The 13,261-nt window shown below is 41.3% G+C and overlaps 1 protein-coding gene across 2 annotated transcripts in view; it reads left to right on the top strand.

Annotated features, from left to right (window-relative positions):
• Positions 1-10,492, top strand: part of Trappc6b (trafficking protein particle complex 6B) — a 17,424-nt gene extending 6,932 nt beyond the window's left edge. Inside the window, exons 2-6 of one of the 2 annotated variants that reach the window (XM_021202272.1) lie at positions 2,061-2,128; positions 3,377-3,494; positions 5,693-5,776; positions 9,031-9,124; positions 9,921-10,492. In XM_021202272.1, the coding sequence (XP_021057931.1) occupies positions 2,061-2,128; positions 3,377-3,494; positions 5,693-5,776; positions 9,031-9,124; positions 9,921-9,952 (396 nt within the window). In that variant the 3' untranslated portion in view covers positions 9,953-10,492. Of the gene's footprint in view, positions 1-2,060; positions 2,129-3,376; positions 3,495-5,692; positions 5,777-6,446; positions 6,826-9,030; positions 9,125-9,920 lie in introns of those variants that run through there. The other variant, XM_029541231.1, reaches the window with a different exon arrangement.
• The last annotated feature ends 2,769 nt before the right edge of the window (positions 10,493-13,261 follow it).

Here is a 13,261-nt window from a genome sequence, read left to right as displayed (position 1 = left end):
AGGGTTTCTCTGTGTAGCCTTGGCTATCCTGGAACTCACTTTGTAGACCAGGCTGGCCTCAAACTCAGAAATCCGCCTGCCTCTGCCTCCGGAGTGCTGGGATTAAAGGTGTGCACCACCACGCCTGACTCTTTTTCATTTTCATTCAGGATCTTGTCCAAGTTTTAGGTTTGCTTTCTAGTTCTGTGAAGATGTTTCTATAATTTTGGTAGGGATTGAATAGCAGCTTTCATAGAATATATTCTAACCCATGAGCATGGGAGGTTCCTCTGTCTAGTGTCTTTTTTCCTTTTGTTCTTTTAAGTTTTGATTTTTTGAGAATTTCATGCATTAGTACTGAATTCAATCATTTCCACCCTCCTTTCCTCTCTCCCAACTTATCCCATGTCCCCATTCACTTTCAAATTCATCACCTATTCTTATTACTGTTACACACACACACACACACACACACACAGCCTACTGAGTCCCTTTAGCGTTGTTTGTATGCGTGTGTGTTTAGGGCTGACCATTTGGGATTGAATAACCTTTGCAGGACCCCTCCCTGAAGAAGATCAATTCTCCCTCTCCGCTCTCATTAACTGCTCGTAGCTCTTCATTTAGTGTGGCTCCTCGTGAGCTACCCCTTCTCTTTGTTGACATGTCTACTGGCGTCACTGTGTAGGTCATGTGTGGGTGATTATACTGTTCAGGGTTTATGGGTGCCGCTTCCCTGTCATCTACAGGAGACTCAGTCGTCATTCTGGTCCTCTGGCTCCTACCATTTTAATGCCCTCCCCCATTCTGATCTATTCCCTGAGCCTTATGTATAGGGGTTGTAGTGTAGATGTATCAATTGGCAGTGGGCACCTTACAGTCAGTTGTTTTCTGTATTTTCCCTGTTATGGGTTTGTGTAATGGTCTCTGCCGCAGAAGAAATACTTATTTGTAGATAGAGGGGTAAGTATTTAGAATGCAGTTAGAAATTATCCCGGTTTAGGGAAGTGGCAGTAGTAGATTCTCCTCCAGTGTTCATGATCTCTTCAGCCACAGTCGGTTGGTTGGTTGGTAGTACCAGGCATCGATTCCTTCCTCTTAAACAGGCCTATGTACAGTTAGATGACTGCAGGTTACCCCCAAGAAATAAGTGACACCATTTTACTCTTGGGGACATTCTGCCATTCCGGTCATTGTTGTGACTCATAGGCATCATGACTGAGGAGGACTGTTCATTGCTTTTCCCCTTTGGCAGTTAGCATACCACTTTTGAGTACTGTGGTAATGGTAGCTAGTTTTCATGAAGTGTGTGTGTGCTCAGCAGTAGGATCTTACTTTCAAATTCTGGGAGGCCGTCAAAGACAAGGGCCTATACTATTCTGGGGAATTTCTTGAATTCCCCTTAACAACAGTAGAGAGAGGTTTCCCACACCTGGCACTGACGTTTTTGTTAGATAGTCTGTGTCTCTGTGGGAAGCATTATCCCTAAAGTGGTGTACCTTCATTCAAACATGTATGAATGTACATGTATGTAGGTATATATGTATGTGTGCATGTGTGCATGTGCAAGTGTCATCTTGAATTTATACTTAGCATTTCAAAATTGTCACTATACGCACTAGCAGAAGCCCCCACTGTAAGGGCGCTTTCTGCCAAACCTGAGAGCCTGAGTTGGATTCCTGGGACCCACGTGGTGGAAGTAGCAAACCAACCCAAACAGTTCGTCCTCTGACTCCCACGTGTGCATTTTGAGCACGTATAACACACACATAAATATGTGTAAGACATGGTTTATGGCTGTTAAGTTGCTTCCTTACAAAGGGATTGTTTAATTCCTGGGACTCATAATGGGAAGAGAGAACTGAGAGAGCATTAGCTCAGATACTGTCCTCTTCTTCCACCTGTGTGACAGGGCTTGCCCTGTCCACTGCCCCTTACAGTAAGTCCTCAGGGTTGGTGGCAAGTGCCTGTGCCTGCGGAGCCGTCTTCCTGTCCTCTGATTTCTATATTACTGTTTTATAATACAGATGGCTTAGAATTTAACAGTATTCAGAACTGCTTTTTGTTTTGTTTTGTTTTAATAGGAAAATGGACGGTGTATTACTAAGCTGGAGAACATGGGGTTTCGAGTGGGACAAGGATTGATAGAAAGGTGAGCAGTGTGGATTTGAAAATTTTCTTCCAGGTAGGTTATGCAAATAGAAGATCCATTGCAAGTCATTGCATAGGACATATTTTAATTTCCAGTTTTTAATTTTCATTTTTATAGTTGATAGATTGAAAATTATTACTAAGAGACTGCTGGTATATCAATAGTAGATCATGCGTTTTGCATGCACAAGGCCCTGAGTTCCATTACAGAAAATAAAATTCTCTTTAGACCTGGTCTTAGTTAAATTGTTACTCTGGTTTTATTGTTTTTGTTTGCATGGCCTTGCTGTGTAACCTAGATTGGCTGTAGACATAACTCCTCTTCCTGTCATCCCTGAGGACTGGGATTCTAACTGTTCTCTGCTGTGCCCAGCTGCACACCAAATGCTTCAGCAGTTGAGGAAGACCTATTTTACATGTGTAATTTTTTAATGAAAATATTAATATGTTGAGATATCGATTTGCAATCTCATGCATTTTCTGGTTTTGGCTTAGTAGGTTTATAAAATCTAAATGGAATTTTGTTTAACTGCATAGGCATAGAAATATGTGTTTATGGGTCAGGTTTTTTTGTTTGTTTTTCGAGGCAGGGGTTTTCTGCCCTGGCTGTCCTGGAACTCATTCTGTAGACCAGGCTGGCCTAGAACTCACAAAGATCCTTCTGCCTCTGCCTCTTGAGTGCTGATAGCAAAGGCATGCCACCATCACCTCACCTGGCTGGATCACTTTTTTTTTTTTTTTTTAATTCTTTTCTGAATATATAAATAGTTGAATTTATATTAGATAAATTTTACATAAAAATAATCCGATCACTTACTTATTTTTTTTTATTTTTTGAGATACAGGGTCTTATACTGTAGCCCAACCCACCCTGGAACTCATGTAGCCCAGGTTGGCTTCAAACCTGTGAAGAGCTTGTTCAGCCTCCAGAGAGTTTGGATTATAGGCCCAAACCACCACACTCACCTAGGTCTCTTGTTGCTCATTCATTTGATGTGTAACTGGAAGTATGGCTGGCTGATACCTAATAGGCTCTTGAACTCCATAATTATATAAAGGCTCCAAATGCGCTGAGATGAGATTGTCTTCACTTGGTGTATATCACTTTATGACTATAAATAAATGTTTAGTGCTAGTAATATTTAGAATTTAGTTAATAATTTGCCCCTCTTGGAAGAGTAAGAAAAAATTTCCTCCTTTGTTTTCTTTGGGAAAAATATATTGTATTACTTCTAGTTGATCTTCTTAGGTTTACGAAAGATACTGCAAGGTTCAAGGATGAATTAGACATCATGAAGTTCATATGTAAAGATTTTTGGACTACAGTATTCAAGAAACAAATTGACAATCTAAGGACAAATCATCAGGTATTTAGATAAACCTTTGTGCTGTTGTTCCTAAGATCTATTTTTTTAAAAGTCACAAAATGGGAATGGCCTCCATGCCAGTTGTTTACTTAGCTATTATTATTGTGTGTGATGTGTGTGAATGCCATTGCTTGCTGACACAGCGAGGTTAGAGGACAGCTTCAGGAGTTGTTTCTCTACTATAGGTTCCAGGGATCCAGTTCAGACCGTGGGGCTTGTGCACAGTGCTTTTACATGCTGTGCTATCTTTGTTGGCCCTTAATTTATTATTTAAATTAGATTATTTTGAGGATTTATTTTTATGTATATGCCTGCATACATAAAAGCACTTGGTGCATTCAGTGGCCAGAATAAGGTCAGATCCCTTATAGCTGGAGTTACAAAAGGTTGTGAGCTTCAGTGTGCATGTTGGGTACTGAGCCTGGCCCTTTTGCAAGGGCAGCAAGAATCTTAAGAGCTGAGTCATCTTTCTTACTAACCCACTAGAACTTTTTAAAATAGATTTTATGTTCTAATGCTATTGATAAGTCAGTCTTTAATAGTGTAAAGTAAATAAGGAGAAGGCAGCAGTTATCAGTAACTATAGCTGTTTCTTTCCTCTGGTTTCATAAGTTGTATTAAAATTTAAAGTGTAGCAAATGGGGGCTGGAAAGGTGGCTCAGAGGTTAAGTGCATGTATAGCTCTTTCAGAGGACTTGAGTTTTGTTCCCATCACCCATGACAATTGTCTTATAACCTCTAGAAATTCCAGCTCCAGGATTCAATGTGTCAGGCTTCTTTGGGAATCAGTGTGTATGCATACACATATACATATAAGCATATAATTAAAAATAAAATAACTCAGGGCTGGAGAGATGGCTCAGCAGTTAAGAGCACTGACTGCTCTTCCAGAGGTCCTTAGTTCAATTCTCAGCAACCACATGGTGACTCACAACCATCTGTAATGGGATCCGATGCCCTCTTCTGGTGTGTGTCAGAAGACAGCTACAGTGTACTCGTATAAATAATAATAAGTAAATCTTTAAAAAGAAAATATAATAACTCTGACAATGGGTAAAGACACACCTTGTTGGTGGTGGTGGTCTTATAGACAGGTACCGTTTGAGGGATTTTTCTGCATTCAAGTTGGCAGGAACATCATTCATGGCAGGGATGAAGTAAAAAGTGTTGAGAAAGAGATCAATCTGTGGTTTAAGCCTGAATAACTCATTGACCACATGTTTGTGCCATGCCTGGGTCTATGAATAGAGATGGACAAACCAGGGTCCTTTTAGCATTACTGAAGGGTCCCTGTGCACAGTTCTTCATTTCACTGCCAGAAATGATAAAATGGGTCTTCTTTTCTAAGGCATATTTCCCTACAAAACTGTCAGAATGGTGTGTGTGTGTGTGTGTGTGTGTGTGAGTGAGTGTGTGAATCTTTAGAATGTAGCATATGTCAGAGTAATTGGTTTAGGATTGACTATCATTTGGAAGTATGGTGTATTCAGAACCATAGTTTTAGTAAATTTATAGAATACTTTCTAAAGTCTAATTCATAGAATACACTTAGCTTTTACGTAGCATGCTTTGGTTTCACTGGAGAGATGGCGGAGTGGTTGAGAGCTCATTCTGCTCTAACAGGACCTAAGTTCAGTTTCCTGTATCCATGTCAGGTGTTCACAACTGCCTGTGATTCCAGCTCCAGGGGAACCTACAGCGTTTCTCATCTCAGTGAGCAGCTACACTGACTTGCACATTCCCATACAGACATAAAGACACTCACAAACAATTCAGAAAAGATGAATCCTGGCTAGAGAGATGGCTCAACCTTCCAGAGGTCCTGAGTTCAATTCCCTGCAACCACGTAGTGACTCACAACCATCTGTAATGGGATCTGATGCCCTCTCCTGATGTGTCTGAAGACAGCTACAGTGTACTCATAGACATACAATAAATAATTCTTTTTTTAAAAAGATGAATCTTAAAAAAGGAGTTGCTTGGGTATGCAGTGGTTGGCTTATATTCTATTGATTGATTGGTTGATTGACCTCCTTACCCACCTATCTAAACAGAGATAAATAGATCTCAATCTGTAGCTAACTGCTGACTCTGTGGTGGAATCACAGACATGGGAAGCCTCACCTGCCTGGGTGAGGTAACTTTTAAAGAATCTAGACCACACTGACATTGATACTACTTTTCTGTTTTTGAAACAGGGCATATATGTACTTCAGGACAACAAATTTCGACTACTCATTCAGCTGTCTGCAGGAAAACAGTATTTAGAGCATGCATCCAAGGTATTTAATGGAATTTGGTTTTGTACCGAAAAAAGAACTTATAGGGAAAATTACAAAATCAATCACAACAGATTCAAATTAAACAGTAGTTTTAGGAACATTGAGAGACCTGGGTTCTTAAGTATAGGTTCTCTTTTTTTCTTCAGGGAAAGGAAAGTTTGTGGGGGCCCCTCCTTTTTAAAAGAACTATTTATTTATTTTATGTTTTGTTCTGTTTTGTTTTATATGAGTATACTGTAGCTGTCTTCAGACACAGCAGAAGTAGCCGTTGGATCCCATTACAGCTGGCTGTGAGCCACAATGTGGTTGCTGGGAATTGAACTCAGGACCTCTGGAAAAGCAGTCATTGAGCCATCTCTCCAGCCCCACATACGTGTTCTTAAGTAACCTTTTTAAAAAACATCATTTTTTCCTAGTTTATTTTATGTGTACAAGTGTTTTTGCCTCCTTTATTATTGTGCACCGTATGTGTGCCCAATGCCTGAGGAGGAGGTGAGTCTCCATGTGGGTTCTGGGAATCAAATGAATAATACCTGCACTTAACCCTTTAGCCAGCTCTCCAGCTTCCTCTTTTTTATTCTTAACCCACATGTTAAAAAATCCAAGTTAAAACTGTATTTAATAAACTGCTTCAAAAAATAGTAATTTTACTTATCCCATTTTGTTTAAGCCATTTTCTGTGCAACAGAGGCGTGCTGACCATCAGCCCGGTGTGTCTGAGTAAGGCAGTGGAGACCAGCAGGAGAAGCACTACTTCTGAGCCAGTGACTGCAGACTTGTTTCTCATTCTTTACACTGATGTGGTCACCTCAGTAAAGATGCTCAGACATGCAGACATTACCTGTGGGCTAAAATGTCTAAGAAATATAATTGTCTTTTTGTTTCTAAAAGTTTAATTTACATTAAGTATATCTGTATTTCTAGACTTTAATTTCACAGAGACATCAATGAATAAGCAGATGGACTAACAAAAAGTAACAAATTTTAGGTTTTTGGGCTTTGTTTTTTTTTTTGTTGTTGTTGTTGTTTGTTTGTTTGTTTGGAGGAGAGGCAGGATCTCACTATGTAACCTGACTAGTCTGAAACTTGCTGTGTAGACCAGGTTGGCCTGAAATTCAAGAGATCCTCTGCCTCTGCCTCCTGGGTGCTAGGATTAAAGGCCTATGTCACCGTGCCTGGCAGAATAACAGATTTTAATATATGGGTTCCTTCAAAAGAATTAAAATATCTAGGGAAGTATAATTTGCTTTTTATCTGTAAATACTTGCTCATACCTCAATTTTTTATTAATTTTTAAAATTACCATACAGATGACTTTGTTCTTACTGCTTCTTGCCCACTGCCTTGTCCGCGTCCCTCGTGCTGACCACTGCTCCATAATAAAGAAGAGCCTGCCTTCTGCCTTCATCTCTCGTGTCTTATATTGCCTTCTTTTTTTTATTTCCTTCATATATCAGAAATTGTTCGCAGATAGAGTATAGTTATGGTGCATTTATAGTTACTATTTGTATTTCATTATTTTTCTTTTTATTAATCACATTTTACTGTTTTTAGTTCTCATTCAACTTTGGGATATCTTAGTTTCTTCAGCTTTGAAGAATAAGTTAAATTTTTTTTTTTTCTGGGGACCAGATTGATGGTTCAGTAGTTAAGAACACTGACCGTATAGCCCAAACTGGTCTCCTACTTGTAGTAACCCACTTGCCTGGGCTTCTCCATGCTAGAGTCGCAGGCAGGCACCAGCTTCATAGCTGTGCTGTAGTCTGTTGTGTTTGTTGGTTGGAGACGGGTTTCTCTGTAGCCCTGGCTGGCCTGGCACTTACCCCGTGGGCCAGTGCATGTGCTCCCAACTTAGGACGTAGACTGCACCTTTTAAACAAGGTAAAATGTTTTGCTGGCATATGTTTTTTTCAGTTATTTTATTGGGTTCTTATACCTCTATGTCCCATCAAATGGTTATTCCACCCTCGTGCCTTCCAACCTCCCAACACTAGGAGAAAGGTTAGAGGGAAAGCAGGCATAGACCTCTTTAGATTACTTTTTGCTGATTAGGGATGTTAAGTTCCTTAGGGCAAATCTAATCTTCATCATAAGGACACCTCCAGCTCCTTCCTCTTTGCTCACTGGACAAACAGAAACAACAGCACCAGGAGCAGCAGCCTTCTGGGAACACGCGCCCCACCAGGAATGGGCACGGGGTTCTCGAATTTATAGCCTCTCAAAAGTCTCCAGAGTCCCAAACGTCAAAATTATCTGCAGCTGGCAAAATCATGCCCCTGCTAGTGAACGAAGCAAATTATACTCACCTGCTGTGAAGCAGCCTCTTATCCCATACTTGGGACTAAAACAAAAATGTATTCACATACCATAACTGGGTTTTCAAAGAAATGAAAACTCTAGCTACCATGTTTGCTTGTAGGAAGCTGGCTATGGTAGCACATTCCTGTAATCCCAGTGCTTGAGAGACAGAAGCACAAAGACGTAGTGAGCTTGAGGCCTGACTGACGTACATGAGACACTGTTGCAAAGATGAAAAAAGGAAAAAGAAGTGGAGAGATCTTTGAATGAATAGTCAGCCACTTTGATAGGAAGGAGAACCAGGCAAGAAATTGAGGATGCTGAAGTGATAGAGAAAGAACTGGTTAAGTGTTGTACTGCAAGGGTCTAGTTAGATCCTGTGCACAGCATGCCGTGTCCTTAGATTTACCTCGAACAGTCCTTTCACCACATCTCTGCGGGGTGTGGTGGGTGGGGTTCCTTTCTCTTTCAGTAGAGGTTGTGTGGTGTGTGGACTCCTTGTGTGTTGCTCAGGTTGGCCTCCAGTTCTCACCTCCAGAAATGCTGCTCCTGCCTCAGCCTGAGTAGCTGTGGTGCAGGTGTGTACCACCACTGGCTTTTCATGCCCCCCCCCCCCCGTTTCCATTTTGGTTTTACTATGTGGCTCTGGCTGTCTTAGAACCCACTTTGTAGACCAGGCTAGCCTCAAACTCACAGAGCTCTGCCTGCCTCTGCTTCCTGAGTGCTGTGACTAAAGGCAGCTTCCCAGCTCCTCCTCCCCTTACCTTTGCTCCTGCTCTCTCTCACCTCCTGCTCTCTCTCACCTCCTGCTCTCTCTCACCTCCTGTCATCCCCCTTTCCTTCTCCTTGATAAACACAGCAGAGGTTTGTTGATGCCATAGCTTACAGCAGTTCCATGTTTATCAGTAGCTTCATTGTTTTAGTAAATCCTTACCTTTTTTTCCCCTCCTTTTTAGTATCTAGCATTTACATGTGGCTTAATCAGAGGTGGCTTATCAAACTTGGGAATAAAAAGTATTGTAACAGCTGAAGTCTCTTCAATGCCTGCCTGTAAGTTCAACTTATTTATCTTTCATATACATATCATCTTTCTCTTTTAAACATAGACTAAAAATGTTGACACTTTGACTTTCTTGTCCTTTATCTCACATTTACCTTGGTAATATGTATTTATCTCCTCACTCAAGCAGCTAACCAAGAATACAATTGAGTTGAATTTCACTGTATTACTTTTCTGCCCACTGACAACTCAGTAACGAAATACCCAGAGTCACCAGCATGATGACTCCTTCAGTCCCAGCATTCGGGAAGCAGAGGCAGGCCAGTCTCAGGGAGTCTGAGGCTCGCCTCGTCTGGTCAATATACTGAGCCCCAAGCCGGGGCACATATATAGTGAGACCTTTCTCAAAATAGAGAAAGAGAGGGCTGGTGAGATGGCTCAGTGGGTAAGAGCTCTTCCGAAGGTCCAGAGTTCAAATCCCAGCAACCACATGGTGGCTCATAACCATCCGTAACAAGATCTGACGCCCTCTTCTGGAGTGTCTGAAGACAGCTACAGTGTACTTACATATAGTAAATAAATAAATCTTTAAAAAAAAAATAGAGAAAGAGAGGGAGAGAGAGAAAAAGGAAACAGAAATAGAGACAGACCTAGGTTGTAGGAAAGACCCCCCCTCATAAAACAGATAATTATGCAGTGGGATAGACTTTATTGAATGTCTTAAGGACTGTGAAAGACCTCTGGCATAGCAAGTTCTTTGAGTGAAACTACTTCCCAAATGGAAATCATTGTGCTTGTTTTCCTTGTGCCCAGAAATCAGAGAATGGTTCTGCTCCTTTTTTTCAGGCAAATTTCAGGTGATGATACAGAAGCTGTAGAGCGAGGTGGCGACTCCTGGGCAGAGCATTGCACATCCTGATTTCACCTCATCGTTGGAGAAAATTGTTCTCACCAGAGTCACATAGACCAAGTCAAAGTAGACACAGGTCCTTTGACCATGACAGAAACTGACCTATTCAGTGATTTCAGAGAACTAGACACCAAGATGCAAGGCTCTTCGTTTTAAACATCTTTATTTCCATAGGTGATTAGCATTTAACCATCAGTTGGGAAGTGAAACTCAGGGTGTGTTGAATTGCTGTATAAAAAAATGCACCAATCAGAATAGTTTGCATTCAAATGACCAAAATTTGTTGAACTATAAATCTGTTTTTTCTTATTTAAAAAAAAAAACAACAAGCCACTATGTTAAATTAAGCTTAATTTTTATTGTATTGCTTATAATTTATTTGTCGAGAGAGTTCATATGCTTATGTAAGGATTTCATTTATACATTTGTATATATGTGTATATATAAATACATGCATTACTGTCTAAGTTGCTTGAAAGTTTATTTTAATGGATTTCAGTCCTTGAAACCTCCATTGATTTAATCAAAGTGAAATGTAGTAACTGTACATTTAAATGTGAATTTGGTAACTCTAGTGCCAAAGACTATTAGGGGTGTGTGTGTGTGTGTGTGTGTGTGTGTGTGTGTGTGTATACACTTGTTGTGAGTGCAGGGTTCTGTGCTTCCTGAGAGTATAGTAGGCCAGAAGAGAGCATTGGATCCCTTGGAACTGGAGGTAGAGATGCCTGAAAGCTGCCTGATATGGGTGCTGGGGACTGAGGTCCTCTGCAAGAACAGTGTGCACTCTTACCATTGAGCATCTCTCCAGCCCCTGTATCAGTTTTCTCTCTGTTCTGTTGATGAAACTCAGTTATTCCTGTCTGGGCAAGTCCAGATTCCCAGCTCCATCATTTTGTTCACAGCCTAAGTAGGGTTTGCTGTTTTCTAAAAATCAGTGCTTTTCCGCCTCCTGAGACAGACTCTCAGTGTGGTTTTAATGTACAGCACTCTCATGACCAGTGTGAGACTTTGTCATATGCTCATTGGTCACTTGCACATCATCTTTTTGAGAACTGTATGCTCAGTTCATTAGTCAATGTATGTATTGTTAGTTGTAGCCAAAAGGAAACTTCTTTTAGTAGAAACAAGGGTTAAGTTAGTCGAGATAATAAAGAAAACTGAATATGCTTATTCTTTGAGGTTATAGCAAAGTTAAAAGGTTTACATATGAAATTAAAATCATAAAGTACTACAGAAAATATTAGGTTACTTTTATGAACTTCTGGTAAAGGCCTTTCTAAAGCAAAAGTAGAAAAAAATGGTAAAGAGAAATAGCGAAAAGGCTAAACTAAACATCCAAATTAGTTAGGTTTCCATTGCTGTGATAAAAACTATGACCAAGTATGGCTTGGGCAGGAAAGGGTTTATTTGGCTTCCATTCCTTGAGCCACAGTCTGCTGAGAGAAGTCAAGTCAGGACTTGAAGGCAGGAACTGAAATAGAAGCCTTGGAGGAGTGATGGTTATGGGCTTGCTCCTCATGGCCTGCTCAGCCCACTTTCCTATAGAACCCAGGACAGCCCGCCCAGTGGTGGTACCACCCACAGTGGGCTGGCCCTCCTACATCAGCCATTAAGAGAATGCCCCACGGACTTGCTAGTGTAATGGAGGCATTTTCTCAACTGAAGTTTGCTCTTCCTATATGACTCTAGCTTGTGTCAAGTTGACAAATCTAAGCAGCACATCTTTTCTAAAATGCTAGGAAAATAATGCCCAAGTGCAAGAGTAGAGTTGGACATTACATTAATTCCATACACAGCAGTCAATTAAGATGGATCAGAGACTGAAACAGAGAGTCTGAAAAATTGTCCTTATGATGGGATTCATTTGTTAGTGAATTTGCCTAGTATTCATGAAACTCTAAATTCCATCACCAGGAATGTATAAATGACCATGGTGGCAGGGTACACACAATCCCAGCATTCAGCAGGTGGAGGCTGGGGGATTTGAAATTCAAGGTCATACTCAGTTACATAAGTGTACATGGTGGATGCCTTTAATATCCGTGCTCTGGAGTCTGGAAGATCTCTCTCCCAAAGCAAAAACAAAACAAAAAGATTTAAAAAAAAAATCAATTTAAATACTGAGTGTCTGCCTGTGTGTAGTTATGTGTACTTGAGGGGATGTGCCTGGAAGTGAGAGGCATGGGGTCCCTGAAGCCGGAATTTCACATGAGAGCTGCCCTGTATGGGTTCTGGGAACTGTAAGCACCCCAGAGCCATCTCCCCAGTTCCAGAAGCTCTTCATGGGCCCTGTGCCCCAGTGTGGGGGAATGCCAGGGCCAGGAATCGGGAGTGGGTGGGTTGGGGAGCAGGGGGAGGGTGAAGAGGATAGTGGGAGGGTGTTTTTCGGAGGGGATAACATTTGAAATGTAAATATGCAATAAAAAAATGTCCGGGCGTGGTGGCACACGCTACGCCTTTAATCCCAGCACTCGGGAGGCAGAGGCAGGCGGATTTCTGAGTTTGAGGCCAGCCTGGTCTACAGAGTGAGTTCCAGGACAGCCAAGGCTANGACAGCCAAGGCTATACAGAGAAACCCTGTCTCAGAAAAAGCAAAAAAAAAAAAAAATGGCCGGGGGGGGGGGGAGTAGGAAGCTCTTCATGGTCTTTGGCAGCTTCTGTTTCCTCCGTGCTTGGCAACAGCACGTGGTGACAGACAAGTGGGTTCAGTCATCTGCAGTGTTAACAGCCCCATGCAGGTATCAGGGACTCTGTATTTGAGATATTGTGCACACGTATACACACACATGTATATCCGTCATATACTGGCCAAGTATATGTTATGGTTTTGTTTGCATTTTCCTGTGCAGTGTTGAGCATGTTTTCATATTCATTTGGTCATTTGTATTCCTCCAAAGGAGGAACATCTATGCGGTTGTAGCCGTTTTCAACCAGGTTGTTTTTTGCTACTGATTTGTAGAAGCAGGGATTTTTCACTTTTTGGCTGCAGCTGACATCCTAGTTTACTAAAGACAGGCCTAGGTAACGGGATCCTTAGCCCTTCCTTGACAACAGGCAGTGTTCCGGCTTTTCTGTAGGCCTCAAAGGCAAGATTCCTTAGCATATAAAATGAATTAGCTCTCTTTGCCCAGGTTCACTGTGACTTATGTTTTTAACTTGACACAAGCCCACTTCAGATTTGATGTAGTCGTGGGGAGTCTTCTACTAGGAGCACACTAGCCCTCTTTTTCCCCCCTTAAAAGTTTAAAGCCTTTTATTTAACAAGCGTTATTCCCTA

The sequence above is a fragment of the Mus pahari genome, chromosome 7 (genome assembly GCF_900095145.1).
Source record: "Mus pahari chromosome 7, PAHARI_EIJ_v1.1, whole genome shotgun sequence".
Classification (NCBI taxonomy): Eukaryota; Metazoa; Chordata; class Mammalia; order Rodentia; family Muridae; genus Mus; species Mus pahari.
This window is presented reverse-complemented; position numbering and strand designations above follow the sequence as displayed.